We start from the raw sequence: 14,594 nt of genomic DNA on the forward strand, positions 1-14,594 counted from the left end.
GAAAGCAGTTTGATTTTCTATGAATCGGGTTCCCTGCAAGATCACCTTTCTTTTACTGCAAATGGCAAACGTTTTTTCCTCGGTGCAAACCTGCAGATAACCCCTGAGACATCGGTCCGCTCCGTGATGTGGACCACTAGTGTCCTGAGGGATGAGTGGCACAGTTGGCAATCTCTTACGTATCAAACACAGTCCCCGCACGAAGCACAATTAACGCAATACTCCAATTCGGATTAAGCCCCAGTGGCCCTTCAAAGAGCTCTAGCGACCCAGACTTGCCCTGCAGCCATGCGCACACCGAGCTACCCAGCATCCGGAAGCTATCTTGATCCCTAAAGCACAAGCCTAAGCATATAGCCAGACAGCAGAGCTACGCCCACCACACCTCTCTAGTCACTAGAACAACACGCATACAACAATATATTCCAGTAACCCTCCTCTCCAGCTGAGTAGTTACCATCCCCGCAAGTCCCAGCACCCGAAACCCAAAAAAATCGAGGACAGCAAAACGGCCCAGTCTAGTCGCCCTACCCAATCCAGCATAAGAAAAGTTCTACAGAGACACTCACCCTAAGACCGCTTTCCCTCCCCGTCCTCCCAGCCCTCAAAAACCCCATCCACGCACCATCAAGCAAACTAGCCCCATCCCCTCCGTCTCCAACCCCTGAATCCCCACTCTAGACCCCAACCCCCTAAACATGCCTCCAACTCCCCACTACCGGCCTTCCCTCACTCCTCTGGCTCCTCTCATCCCTCCCTCTCACAAGCAGCGTAACCGTCCGACGCTCCTTCACAAACGCAGCCGGGCGTCCGCACTCGTCCATGCCGCGATACCCCTGCACGCCCACGACTTCGCGTTCCGCGTCGCGCGGTGGGTAAGCGGTGCGATCCCAGTCCCGGCCCCAACCCCAGTCGCGACCCCGCTCCAGCTCCTGATCCCTACTCCGCTCTTGATCCAGATCCCGATCCCGATCCCTGCTCCGCTCCCTGCCAGCATCACGAGCCAGCATCACCGGTGGCGGCGGCGGCGGCGGTGGTGGTGGTGGTGGAGTTGGTGCAGCAGGATCCGGCGTGCCACACCCGCGACTCTTCGGCCGGCCGCGGGAAGCGGGCGAGGGGTCGCGGATGCGCAAGCTGTCGAGGTGCGGGGCGAGGTCGTGCGGGTCCGGGGCGAGGGCGTACGCGTTGCCGGCACGGCTTGCGTAGTACGAGGGTTCTGGCGGCGGTTGGTAGTAGTTGTAGTCTTGGAGGCGGCCTGGTGGGAGGAGGGTTGTTAGGCGTCAGTGGGATGCGGTTTGGAAGTGGCGTTTGTGGGTTTTTGGTGGTGGTGGGATGCTTGGGTTTTGGGGGAAAGAGGTGAGGGGTTGAGAGCTTACTTGGAGGCGGGTCGGCCCTGCTGTCTCCTCCACTGCAGTGGCCGTCGCCGCCGTGGTGATGGCCGTCGCGCGAGCGGGACTTCCAGAACTCGGTGCTGGTTTTGGTGGCTGAGTGACGCTTCGACGTAACAGGATCGACTACGAACTGAACTCGTGGGCCCCCAACTTCCACAGCCGTGCTCTCGGCACTGCGACGTGCTCGAGGGAGGCGAGAGGTGTCTGGACTGGGGTAACGAGTACGGCTCGGCGACCTCAAGATGCTACGAGGTCGGGACTGGGACTTGCCGGGAGCGCTCAAGCGGCGTAAAGCGGACGGTGGGGAGTTGAAAGGGGAATGGTGGTTGACGAACGCTCTCTGGTCCGGGAGAACGGTTCGGCCGTGACGGAAAGGCATAGGGTGAGAGGCTATGCGTCGCTTTGCACCAACACGCCCTCGCTCGGCGTTGAGCTTGTCATAGAATCCAGGAGGATACTCCACAGGAGACAGGCTCCGAGCTCGCGGTACTGGGGACACAAATTCTACTCGAGGCGAAGGAGGTTCATTTCTCTTGATATGACGGGTGGTCCTCTTGTGGGTGACTTCTCTTGGAGTGGGAGGAGGGCTTTCTGAAGAAGATCGTAAGGCTATTCTTGTACGACTCAGCGATTTTGGACGGTGACCCCGGCTTAAAGAGCGGACACGTCTCGTAGTAATATCCTCTGAGCTGCTAGACCTACTCCTACCTCTTCCTTCGTCGCCCCCGGCACTCGTTGTTCGGATGTGGAGGGATCGATCAACGGGTTCTAGTTTACGACGACGATGAATGATTGTTGTCTGATGAACTACTTCAGCGCCCTTGTCATCCTTATCATGACCTTTCTTGCGGCATTCCGCGCACACACCTTTGATCGTACCCTTTCCAAGGATGACGGGATGGTGGTGGTGGAATGCCCTAGAACGAGGCTTACCACATACCACACACGTATGACAGAGTAGGGCTGGGATTGGGTACGTTTGTGGCAGTGGATACTGAAGGTATGGATCGTGAGGCTGGTACGTTGAGTATCTGCCAACTCCTTCTGTCGTTCTGGTCTGTAAAATCGCCCTTAACTCTGAGTGCGATGTTGCTGGGGATGACCGGGATCGCCTAGGTGAATAGCGGTATCCGGGACCAGAATGTCTGGCTGACGAGTCCACCACTTGCAACTGATTCGGGTGATATGGATTTTCATAACGGTAACCGACTCTATAGGTTGTGTTTGTGGTTTGAGGGTAAGTTCGAGGCAAGGAGACGTAACCTTGTGTCGCTGAGACTGGGCAAATACTGGACCTATTCATGTTTGAGGTGTCAAATAGCGCTCCAATAAGACTTTAAAGAGATATATTCTCCGCTTCTTTTTCTTCTGACGTCTATGTATAGATGGTACTGACCGAGACCGTGAAGGTGGCATTGGCGCCGGAGGTGGAGACCGTTCTGCTTGTCCTGGAATATCAATTAGAGGGCCTGTGGGAGGTCCCGAAGGCGGCGCACCACAGGGAGGTGGCGGTGTGCTATAGGATTAAGATCAGCATATGAATGAGCTCAATTGAGGTAGCTAAGTAGTTCTTACACAGGATAGTAATGTTGTTGGCCGTTTGCCGCTGAGTACGCTGCATAGTAAGCATGATTGTAAGCGTTGTTTGACATGATTCAATTACGGCGCAGTCGTCAAACCTCTAGAAGAATATGAAATTGGAGCTTGAGAAAGAAAAGTGCCGAACAGATCTAAGAGGGATGGAGCTGGATGAAGCCGGATGAAGCTAGATGAGTAGACAGGATGGCTAAGATGTTAGGTTAAAGGATAGGGTCAACCTAAAAGGGAAGTTGCGCGACAACGATGTTGAGCGAATAGCCGATCGAACATGTAGAAGAGGCTGATAGGATTGAGAGGAAGGAAAAGATGGGAAAGGTTGAAGGTTGGAATTCTACAGGGGGAGAGCCTTCAGCAATTAGAGGGTGAATGAAATAACAGAGATCACGCATTCAAGTGTTCTTCCACCGTGACTCTCAAAGAACGAGATTTGGGACTAAGGGTCATCTAAGACAGCCAAACAGGGACCAAAGGAATTCCTTGCGCATGTCTATCTGAACTTCTCGGCGGGTTCCGAGACAGGCAATCGACGAAAGGACCACTTGTCGTGCAACAATCAGAAGATCAGAGTGAAGCCAACTAACCGCGGGGTCCCAAAAGCGGCACCAGTCACGCATCGCACACCGTACAGGAAGCTATCATCTTTTATTCCCAAAACGCCTCCCATGCCCACCAGCATGTTGTTACAATCCCAAAATTTCTACAGCAGACGCATCTGTCATCTGCTCATATAGCCAATAAATCACTCTACTCTCAGAACCCGTGCTCCCTTCCTCTTCGTCGCCCTCTTCTTCTTGTTGCCCTTGTCAAAAGCAACAGCACTGGCATGGTCACGGCCAAAGTTGTCGAGGTCTTTCACCTTGTAGATTCTGATAATCCAGTTCTCGCTCGTGAACGCCTCCTCAATGGTGTTGAGTTGAGGTCCTTCTGCAGGCAGACGTACTCCTCGGACACGGTCTTGTGCCTGCCCGGCTGGGAACAGCGCGTTGTAGTTGTAGTAGGACATCTTGTACCTGGTTTGGAGTCAGCCACTGCATCTTAGCCATGGAGCTCACTAGACTTACATCAAGCTGTTCTTCATTGTCGGCGTGGCCTCGTCATCTACGCGGTACTCGCCCCTGGCAGTGAAGAAATTGCGCTCCTTGACCTCATCAGGCCAGATGCCCTCGGCAATTCTTACCATCCACAAGAATTTGTTAATGTCATCTCCAGAGTAGCCCAAGAGACCACCAAACACAACAAGGACGTAGTCGACTTCATGCTGGCGCATGATCGGATAGCTGACTTCTTCCCGTGAGCTCATCGCCTTTCCGACGGTTGCAATATGAGTGTTGTTCCACGTGTTGTTGTCGACAAGTGTAGGGCGGTCGGCCATGCCACCAATCTGGTAGCCATAATCCCACCAAGACATGATCTTGGCGTTATCATGCGTGTTCTGACGAAGCCAGTAGTATGCCTCACGATAGTCGTCAATAATGTGTTGACTTCCATCCGGGAGTCTGCTTGCGAGGACGACTGATGGGGAGGAATAGGCATTTGAAGTGACCCAAGTACAATGAAGGACGAAGAGTAACAGATAGACTGTGGTAGATCCCACAACGGTGAGTTTGGAAGCGTAAGAGTAAATTCCAACTAGAGGATTCCGGGTAGAGCGAAGCGCATCTGGCAGAATGGCAGCGGCCGCTAAATGGGCAGTGTCCGCATTTCCATTCACCTGGGGTTGGACTTTCGGACTATCGACACTTAGGTAGGTGTCTAAAATCTGGGAGAACGCAATTGCAGAGGCAACGCAAACGATAGGCGTCAGTGTCAACATCAAGCGAACCATGACTCCAGCGAAGTAGCTGGCAAGGACAGCATAGATGACAATGAAAACCTGCTCGTCGTTCAAGGTACGGAAGCACATGTAGACACCCGCCGGAAAAAGCCAGATCATCATGCTGAGATCGAAGAAGAAAGCAGGCCACGCCGTCGGTTGATGTTCGGAGACGGACGCAATGATAGGGATATGAATCTTGGCATAGCCTGTATCCCATAGAGAGTAGAATCGGCCAGTCCATGGAGCGATAACCCCAGTGACAGTAAGGAGAACGAGTCCTCCGAACGAAACAAGGAAGATAACTAGGACGAGGGCTCGCAGCAGCGTTTGGAACTGCTTGCTTGGAAGCTGTGTGCGAACGAACTCAACAAAAGCCACAATTTGAAGGAGGCCAAAAACACCTAATACAAATTAGCACACTGGGCTAGAATATGATTTGAATCAAAATAACCTACCGAGCGCGGACATGTGCTCACTACTCCTGATTGGCAAGAATCCGACGAATGGAACCTGCATGCTAGCAAGCGTTCCCAGGGCATACCAGGAGGTGTAGCTGACATAAAGTCTAGGGCTATACCGTCCCATACAGATCAGAACAAATGCATGCAATGGCAGCAAGTTTGTAATGAAGACGTATCCACCCCATGCAGACACCATGTACCCGTAAAACAGCGCGGTCAACGCACCCCAGAATACCGATCCGTTCTTGACAGACTTAATCCAAAGGAAAAAGGTGAAGACCAGAAGGAAGATTGCTATGGCCTCGTTATCGTAACTTCCAGCTACGGAACGCGAGATATATCCTGGAGTAATTCCCATGAAAGCTGCGGCAAGGAGACCTGCAGAGGGGGAAGTAACCATTTCAGAAGTTAAAAGATAGGTCGCGAAAGCGGTGAGGCCCGAGAATCCAGGCGCAAGAAGGACACAAATATTTCGAATATCGACAGGGAACGTAAGGAAGCGGAGGATATGGTATATGACGCCGCTGGTTACCATCAAACCAGGGTACAACGTGCCTCCTGTAACACGGCCAAGAGGGTGCCATGTTCCTATGAAGCAGTCGAGATCAGTACTTGGTATTTGCAAACGATTGTAATTTAGCAGCGCGCGGAGGCTTGACAGGAGGCTTACGGTCGTCAAACCAGTCCCAGAAACTATAGAAGCCATTCTGAACAAGATACTTGGTCGCTCGAAAGTTGAACCAAGGATCGACTAAAGGCAAAGGTCAGTCAATTGAATGTGAGTTGCAGCGACTGCAAATTCGTGTAGGAGAACTGACATTCGTGGATAATACTCTCAAACCGAATAACACTGAACAGACGACTGGACACTGCGGCAGCAGCAATTGTGCACAGAATAATCAACCGGAGTAACCCTCGAGTGTTCCGACCAGTTATCTGCTTAAGGAGCTGGTCCCCTTCTGCGATGGCCATAATTGAAATAGAAAAGTTGCAATGAATGATCTCGTTGACAAGGCCGCGTAACGAGAGCTTCCAAAAGGTGTCCTTCGCTCGCTGGAGCTGAGGCCGGGCGCCGAAAGCTCCGAGAATCGCCAAGATATTTTCACGTGACCCACTGTATTTCAATTAGTCTTGGCAGAAAGACTTAGTGCGCTTAGTGATGCTGTATTATATTCTGCACTATGCCAGATGCATCTGAGGTGTGGCGGTCTTTTGCCGCCCAATAAAGTCTCGCTATACGTGATCTGCCAAGAATTTGCCGAGCTACTAAGTGCACGAACAACATTTTCTGAAGCTCAACACCAGGGCTCTATCGTCAAGTTGAAGTGGCCAGAAATCGATCAATATGACCTCTACGCACCTCCCGAAGCGCCCCGCATGCTCACCGAGTTCGAGATTGGTGCCATTGTTGCCTTAAAGCGAATAAACAACACTCCGTACACAGAACTCACCTCGGAATTTGATGTCAGCGATTCTACACTCCGTTCAGCCTTCCAGCGAGTTCAACGCGCGGGACATGGCGACTCGCTGCAGGAGCTGCTCGCAGCTGCCTCTCAACACGAGACTGAGACAGAGAGTCATCTTAGGAGGGCTCCAAAAGTGCCTCCAGGGAGTACTTTGTCAGCCAAGTTACGTCGCGACATTATGATATGTGGCCACGAGCGAGTTAACGTCGCAGTTTCCGATATCCTACACGAAGCCGGCATTACCCTATGCGAAAAAACAATCCTCCGTGTCGCCCGCGAGCACCGCGGCGCCGAACACCCATACGCAATCGTACGAGGAGTACAGACCAAGAAGCCAAAGCTTGACGAGGAGGATAAGTACAACCGGCTTGACTATGCCGACTTCTTGATTGCAGAGTTTAATTTATACTTTCCGCGGCTTATATTTGTGTGCTACGATGAGACCTCAAAGGCAATTGGAGGCAAAAATATTCGCGGCGGCAAGCGCAAAATATCGCGCCCTCGCGGGCAAAATCCCAACGAGATTCCAGTATATAAAGAGCCCCCAGCCTTCTCACTCATGATTTGCGCTGCTACTAGTACCGATACTACTATTAACTACCCTCAGCCGTGCCTTGTATGGGCTCAAGACACCGACGACGATCACGAGAAAACCCTACGCCAGGTCGCCAAATCTAATCGCAAGGCTCGCGAGAAAGTTGACGCCAAACGCGCACGCGCTGGTCAACCTGGTACAGCTGAGTATAAGGCTCTCCAGGAGCTCAATCAGAATATACTCGATAGCAACAAAAGGGCGCGTCCCTCCAACAAGTTGCAGGGCTTAAAGGGAGCTTCCCTACGCCGCGGAATCAAGCATACAATGTCGCCTCAGCAATTCTTTAAATATGAGGAGTTTGTATACAAATCAGGAAAGGGCATGGGCGGGATCTGGTACGCCGAGAACGTCCTTAAGAAAGAGGTCTTCCCATACTACTGCGCTATACGAGAGAGACATCCTGGGTCGCGAGTCTTCTTGGTTCAAGACAACGTTAAACTCCACAAAATTGGACTCCGTTACTGCCAGTCTGAGATTAAGGAGCTGGGCATCAAGTTTGCGCCTCACCCACCGAACTGGCCTGATTTACACCCAATTGAGCACTGTTTTGGACGACTTGAAGGGTTCTTGGCAGACTACGAAGTGCAAGGCGCCTCTAAGAAGGACAAAAAGCAGGCTGAGGAGTATATACGACAGATCTGGCAGGAGGACGAGTCCATGCGCCAGTATATGGCTGACCGCCTCCATCCTACGTACTTTAAGGAGGTTGTACGCAAAGTTCACAAGGCAGAAGGTGGCAACAACTTTACAGCATAGCGCGCAAGCAAAAAATCTGATTATTTACAGTAGTATACTTAAGCGGTAGGATAACGAAGCGGTAGACGTCTTGTGGCTTACGCATAGGGCTATTTGCTCTGACCTTTGCTAGAGATAAGCATCGTGAATGCCTAGTTGTGGGTAGTTAGATGTCGCTGAATGCTGACGTAGCTGTGGTGTTGGACAGCTAGATGCGGCATGGTTAAAGCGTGGTCAGGGGTTTTAGGGTTGAGTGCGAATCCCTAAGAATGCGAAGACCTCAACCTGTATTACAGTACAGCAGCTCACACCTGACCTTGGATTTTAGGACGGTGACCCAGCCATCAGTGCCCGTCAGGTGAGAAGCTCAAGCACCTATCAAACTACCTGCACGACCCTTCTGGCCTGCAGTCGCATCTACCTAGCACGCTATTAATTAGCAAATCCACCAATGAACCCCCAAAGTCTCGACAATAGCGACGGCAAACCCGCAGAATCTTCATCCGCCTCTGACCCTACCTCTGACCTCAGCTCTGGCCCTAGCTCCGACTCCACCACTTCCTCCAGAGGATAGAAATTCCTCATTAACGACCTCCACCGCTCTTCCATCCGGACATAACCACTTGCAAACTGAAACAAATTACCAGCTATACACGCCTGGTGGAGTTCCAGTGGATTCGCGGTCTTCAGAACCTTTCCGTAAATTTCCATTAGTATGCAAGTTTCCTCGAAAGTGCGGCAGTTGATAAACCCATAGTCAACGTTAACCGATGGAATGGGCGGATGGTCCATCGGATCGCTGATCTCAAGAAACTGCTTCAGGTCCCATACGGATGGGCGGGGGCCGGCCGGTGGCACGGACAAAAAGCCCTCTAGGAACGGGAGCCTGGATCGTAGTTCCTTCAGCCCCTTTGAATCCATGAGCTGGATAAGTGTTCCCGCTTCGTATGCTTTCCAGAATTGTGTGAACGTGGCAGGCTGAATGACACCTCTTCGACGGGTATGGAACTCGTAGAAGAAACTTCCGTCACTTTTGGTAAGAAGGAGCTGGTAGAGATCTACAAGCATACTTTCTTCGCCCTGTCCGCGGCAGGCTACAAACCCGAAAGAGTACCAGTTTCTTTCAATCGGATTAGGACTAATCCGGAGTAACATTTCCGCCAGCAAGTTGTAACTAGTTTCCTTGGCTTCTGGCTTCAGATCCCTAGCCATCTTGTTGCGATCCTCGATATCTAAGTATGGCCTGGCCTTGTCGTAGAAGGTCGCCATCAACTTTCGTTGCGCTTCATCTTTGGTCATAGGACGCTCAGGGACATAGAAATTCTTCAGAAACCAGGGAAAGTATTGCCCACGGGAATTCTCCGGAATGCTGTAATAAAACTCCTTGATCTTATCGGTCAGGATGCCCCCAACACGCCACTTATGTATGTCCTCCGCTGAGAACTTGCCAGAAAGATAGAGGCCTCTGTAGACCCCCAGAAGGTAAGCCCAGTCCCCGCCAAAGAGGACGTTGTTAAATCCGAAGTCTTCAAGAACATCCTCATCTTGAGGCATGAGATCCTCCGCCAATGACTTCCAGAGATAATCAGCGGAAGTAAGTGGGCGTTTAGAGCACGTGAACAAATGGCTTCCGGATCTTTGCTCCTGGCACGAATCGCTGCAGAAGAAGCCTTTGTTGCAAATGTTGCACCTTCTCGTCGTCGGTCTCATACATATATCGCAGTCCCAGTCCGGCTCATCTCCTTCTGGAGTTAAATAAGTGCGCCTGGTTGAACTGATCGTGTCCTCTGTTTGCCTTTTGACCCTTAGCACAAATATTTCGGTGAGAGTAAGTGAAAATAAGCTAATGATACCCGAAACTCGCTCACCTTCTGAACATTTCTGCAACTCTGTCGCGTTCTGCTTTCATCCTTAGCCGGCCAATCTGCAACTGTCTTTGTGAGCGCTCCTCCTGCCGACCACCTAAAACGCTGCTTCCTCCAATAACCGAAGTTCGTTCGTGCCGAATATGGCCCTCGACTGAGGCCTTTAATTTCTTCTTAACCTCCTTTTGCACTAATATAAGAGCCTTTGCCGTCCGATCGGCCTGACCAGGCAGAAGTCGCTCCACACTTGGCACGGTCCATGGTTTGAAGAGGCGTCCATGGCACCCTCTTGTCGTGAATCGCCCATACGACTGAATAAAGCGATTGCACATGAAGCAGCTGAGCTTGCTACATCCAAAATACGGGAACAAACCTGATGTGGATGATTCATTGGTATTCAGAAACATCAGCATTTGAACCTCGGCATGTATGTTGGGCTTTTGCTTCTGCCGTTTTGCGAACTCGCGTTCAATCTTAGCGACAGTCCAATTCTAGCCTAAGACGGCTTTCGTTGTAGTAGGACCCAGATCAAGTTGGAGGATACCGAAGGTCTGATTCAAGTTGAGCGGGCGCTGAGACGGGTTTGCAGGCGCAAGAGGACGAGGGACCAGGATGATTGTGACTTGTTCGAAGCTTGGAAGCGTGAGAGCAATGTCTTTGAAATTCTGGAATGCGACTCGGAGCCGGGCGAGCAGGCAGATATCCAACCACAAGCTCTTCGATCTGGAAGTCGCGCTTGGAGAGCTGTAGAGTACCTCCTCAATGTTTCTTGTCCGACGCAAGTTGTATGATGCGATAATAAGCCCCGTGTGCTTTTCAAGGGTGCTTGTACCGTTAATGTTACGATCAAAGAGAAGAGTCCGCAGGAAGGATAGGGTAGCATCAGAGACTGAACTGTTTTCTGGTGTGTTAGTATCATTCCTCGTGCGGACAGCGTCGTAAGCTTTGAAGCTTGCCCTCAAGTTAGGAATATAGCTGTGTTCAATCCGGCTCTGATGATACAAGACCATCTCTTCCCATAGGAGAGTCTCAGATTGATCGGCTAGACGAGAAGCATGAGTTTAGTATGCAGAAATAAAGCAGTCACACGGGACGTACCGTTGTTGCAAGATAACGAACCCAACAGCTTTCCCAATTTATCAAACGCAGGCTTATCCACATCCGAGAAGCCTTCATTACGAGCAATCCAGATGACGACATTGTCTTCAGCCTCCTTCATGGCGGAGCAAGCAACTGCTGTCCCGCCCTTCTTGTTAGCCGCGAATTCAGCCAAACAATCAAGAAGCCTTCGTTTAAGCCTCCCATACCCCGAATCTGATATTTGATGAGCGAATCTAGTATCTATGCTAGGCGCACCCCCATCTCCATTGTCATCGGGATCCCAGTCTTCTTCGAGCACCGTATCAGATAACGAAGAAGGCTCGGCCTGGCCGCCATTTCGAAGCGAGAGGAGGTTCGCAAGAGAGTGAAAATGAGACCAGCTTAGGCCTGGGTAATTCCAGTCGAAGCTCTCACTCATTGTGGGGATTAGAGTTTATCCATAAGTCCGGTGCTAACGTAAGTGATGGGGTTATGAAGGTGTCCCTAGTTATGAAGGTTTCGCACATCAAAACAAGCGCACAGACAAAATTTGTTTGCAAAACCTGCAATCCTTCATAACTAGGGACACCTTCATAACCCCATCACTTACGTTATGTGACGTGCGATTGTGCGGCACACTGCTCACCTGCATTCAGTCAGCTGTGCAGCTCGCTACCAAATGCTTATCCCATGCGCCGTCAAGGTCCAATAGCGAATATGGTCCGTGCGCGAACACCAAAATTTCAAACAGGGTTGCGGCCGATAACTTTTATCCTGATAGCCTATCGGATAATAATAGTATCAGCTGACACCGTATTATCCGATATTTATCCGACAAAGCTTGGCATTTAGAACTTCCGCACAAAAAATTATTAAATTCTTTAGATGGCTTTAATATGGCTAGTAATAATCTTTAATTTAATGATTTTGATAGCAATATCTTATTTAAAAATGATGTTTCTTCTACTGCTCTTTTAAGCGCTGAAACTGAGGGTAATAAAGGCTTGGTCTTAACTAGACGTATAATAATAAAACAGTCTTCCTTAATTCATAAACACACCCATATAGTAATAGCTAAAGAGAAAGCTTGTATAAAGAAGAGCTATTTCTGTTAATATTGTCCTTCTAAAGACCTAAAAGGATATTACAGCTTAATATATGGACTTTGAATTTATCTTAAGAAATATAAGATTAAATGGAGTTTAGAGGAGAATAATACTTATACGACAGTAAGAGATTAAGGAGAGAGTTCTACTTAAGCACTCTATACTAAGCTTTTGGAAAGGGGATAAATTAAAGGTCTTAAGGGCGAGGTTCTAAAGTATACGGTATATCGAAATATTATAAAGCAAGCACTTCTAGATCTAATTATCGTACAACGGCTTCCCTTCTTATGTGTAGAATGGCTAGAGTTTTATACTTTTATAAAAGCATTAAATTAAGAAGCACCCTTAATTATCCCTATATACTACTTAACGATTATAACCTGGATTCTTAACTACTTTACTAAGAGTTAAGATATTATATGAAAAGTACTTTAATCTACGAAGATAAATATTTACCTTGCCGTAAATATCTAGAGCTTTCTAAGTTATACTCTTCTTCTTAGAATTTATGCTAGCTTTGTTGATATCTAGGATAAATACTAGAACCCCTTAATTGCTCTTTATACGGTATCTAGCTAGAGTAATATAGATTAATAGAAGGCACTTTGTCCTATTCTTATTGAGTATAGTATTAAAATAAAGATTAGAGCTCTTGTTGGTGATAATGCTAGATTAAACGATGTTCTCTATTATATGATTAGCTAATGGCTTAGCCTTAAGCATAAAATTAACTGGATCGCAATATATTAAAGAATTCGCTGTTAGGGGCATGTTATCAATCTTATTGTTTAGGCCTTTCTATTTAGTTTAAAGAAGGATAAGAAGCTTATAAACTCGTATAATAAAGAGGATAAGAAGCAGAACGAAGAAGAAAAAGAGGAAGAAGAGGAGGAGGAGAAGGAGGAGGAAGTTATATAATAAGCACCACCGCCAGTTAAGAGAAAAGATAAGAGGAAAAAGAAATATAAAGAATCAGAGCCCGCATTATACGAAAAGTATAAAAGGGGTAAAAATATTTGAAATATTATAGGGCCGATGGGGAAGCTTTATAACTACGTCGTTTATATCCACAGCTTAGCTAACCGTACGATATGGTTTGTAGAGCGTGCTAGTAGAATAATTCCTTTTAATAATTGTATAAGGTGGAATAGCTGGTTTAATATGTTAAATATAGCTCTAGAGGACAATATAAAGGCTACGTTTTAACTCTACGTTAAGCACTATAAGGATAATTTCTTAAAAGATAATATCCTCACAACAAGCAAATAGATACATCTTCGTACGATTCGTGATTTCCTTTAGTCTTTCTATAAAGCAACTCTATTTTTTTAAGGAGATTATATAACACTAGACAGGGTTCTAGAATTAATTGATATTCTTAAGGATATGATATATACCGCGTTAGTATATTATACGATACTCTTAACGTTTCTTTAGCTAATCCTTTTCTAGGTAATAGCTACTAAGGCTAAGGATAAGTTTATGGCTCCTTAACTCCAACGTGCTAAGAAAAAGCTTATAAAGTACGTTAAGAAGCTAAACAATTCTCCCTACTATCTAGCGGCACGGGTTCTTGACCTAGAGTGTTGTATAGCTTTCTTAAAAGATCAGAATGATTATATTACGATTAATAGAGAAAAGAAACTCTTTAGCGTACGAAAGCTCTGGGAGAGATTCCGCAAGAAAGCAATACTTTTAGATTTAACTATATCGTACGAAACTAAGACTTAAAAGTTGCCTTTAGAGTCTAAAGTAAACCTCTCTGCCTTTTATAAGGCTCGTCTTTAGTATTATTTAAAGCATACTCGTCCATAGAGCCAGGATAAGTTTAATACCTATATTAACGAGAGCCCAATTCCACTTAATAGCCGTACAACAGCTATTTTATAGTGGACTTAGTCTCTACAGCGTACAAAATTTCTAAGACTCTTACTACTTGCAGTTAAAGTTCTCTTAATACCTGGAATGAGTGATAAACCAGAGAGAGTATTTTTAGGATCTCGACGTCGCATTCCATGGGACCGTACGAAGACTACTCTACGGATACTTAAGGCATCAGAATGCGCGAAGGACTGGGCAGATTATGGAATTCTAGGTATTCCTTTATAAGTCGTACGCTAAGGGGTGCTGCTATATTCTACCTAGGCACACTACGGCATATTGCGGCTATAGTAGAATATGGTAGAATATTGCAGGCGTGGCAGAATATGGTAGAATATTATAGGTGTGGCAGAATACGGCAGAATATCGCAGGTAGCACGCCCTAGCACTGTTACACTAGTATTCCTTTTCTTAATACACAGTAGTTTTTAAAGCGTTCGTTTCTGTAATATAGAAGACCCGGTATGGCGTCTTATGGACAATGTGGCTTAAAGTATCGGAGAATTATCGGATACTCTCGTAATACTATTAGCTGATAGGCTGATTATCCGATACGGGTATTGGGGTGTATTGGCCGCAACCCTGATTTCAAACAAACG

At 47.9% G+C, this 14,594-nt stretch overlaps 4 protein-coding genes across 4 annotated transcripts; 1 reads left to right on the forward strand and 3 right to left on the reverse strand.

Annotated features, from left to right (window-relative positions):
- Positions 1–237: 237 nt before the first annotated feature.
- On the reverse strand, positions 238–3,043 carry K441DRAFT_694576 (uncharacterized protein; the record flags this gene model as incomplete). The annotated part of the gene is made up of 4 exons (XM_067652730.1): positions 238–1,255; positions 1,377–2,686; positions 2,788–2,907; positions 2,967–3,043. The coding sequence occupies 4 exons, from the start codon at positions 3,041–3,043 to the stop codon at positions 693–695; spliced, it is 2,070 nt and encodes a 689-aa protein (XP_067506442.1). The 3' UTR covers positions 238–692.
- A 270-nt stretch (positions 3,044–3,313) lies between these two features.
- On the reverse strand, positions 3,314–6,279 carry K441DRAFT_694577 (glycosyltransferase family 66 protein). The gene is made up of 5 exons (XM_067652731.1): positions 6,086–6,279; positions 5,938–6,018; positions 5,262–5,855; positions 4,052–5,207; positions 3,314–4,000 (listed from the first exon to the last, which is right to left on the reverse strand). The coding sequence occupies exons 1-5, from the start codon at positions 6,237–6,239 to the stop codon at positions 3,730–3,732; spliced, it is 2,256 nt and encodes a 751-aa protein (XP_067506443.1). The 5' UTR covers positions 6,240–6,279; the 3' UTR covers positions 3,314–3,729.
- Positions 6,280–6,644: 365 nt separating this feature from the next.
- Positions 6,645–8,084, forward strand: K441DRAFT_675452 (uncharacterized protein; the record flags this gene model as incomplete). Its single annotated transcript, XM_067650854.1, has 1 exon — positions 6,645–8,084. One exon carries the CDS (start codon positions 6,645–6,647, stop codon positions 8,082–8,084), a length of 1,440 nt encoding a protein of 479 aa, XP_067506444.1.
- Positions 8,085–8,306: 222 nt separating this feature from the next.
- K441DRAFT_685642 (uncharacterized protein) lies at positions 8,307–11,447 on the reverse strand (the record flags this gene model as incomplete). Its single annotated transcript, XM_067651908.1, has 5 exons — positions 8,307–8,348; positions 8,619–9,858; positions 9,995–10,419; positions 10,537–10,970; positions 11,027–11,447. 5 exons carry the CDS (start codon positions 11,445–11,447, stop codon positions 8,307–8,309), a joined length of 2,562 nt encoding a protein of 853 aa, XP_067506445.1.
- Between the last annotated feature and the right edge of the window lie 3,147 nt (positions 11,448–14,594).

Source organism: Cenococcum geophilum, assembly GCF_001692895.1.
Source record: "Cenococcum geophilum 1.58 unplaced genomic scaffold K441scaffold_11, whole genome shotgun sequence".
In the NCBI taxonomy this organism is placed as follows: domain Eukaryota; kingdom Fungi; phylum Ascomycota; class Dothideomycetes; order Gloniales; family Gloniaceae; genus Cenococcum; species Cenococcum geophilum.

Coding starts and splice junctions, on each gene's coding strand:
- K441DRAFT_694577 (XM_067652731.1), bottom strand. CDS start 6,239: ATGGCCATCGCAGAAGGGGACCAGCTCCTTAAGCAGATAACTGGTCGG. Junction 5,208..5,261: donor TGAGCACATGTCCGCGCTCG/GTAGGTTATTTT, acceptor AATTTGTATTAG/GTGTTTTTGGCCTCCTTCAA. Junction 4,001..4,051: donor ACAATGAAGAACAGCTTGAT/GTAAGTCTAGTG, acceptor ACTCCAAACCAG/GTACAAGATGTCCTACTACA.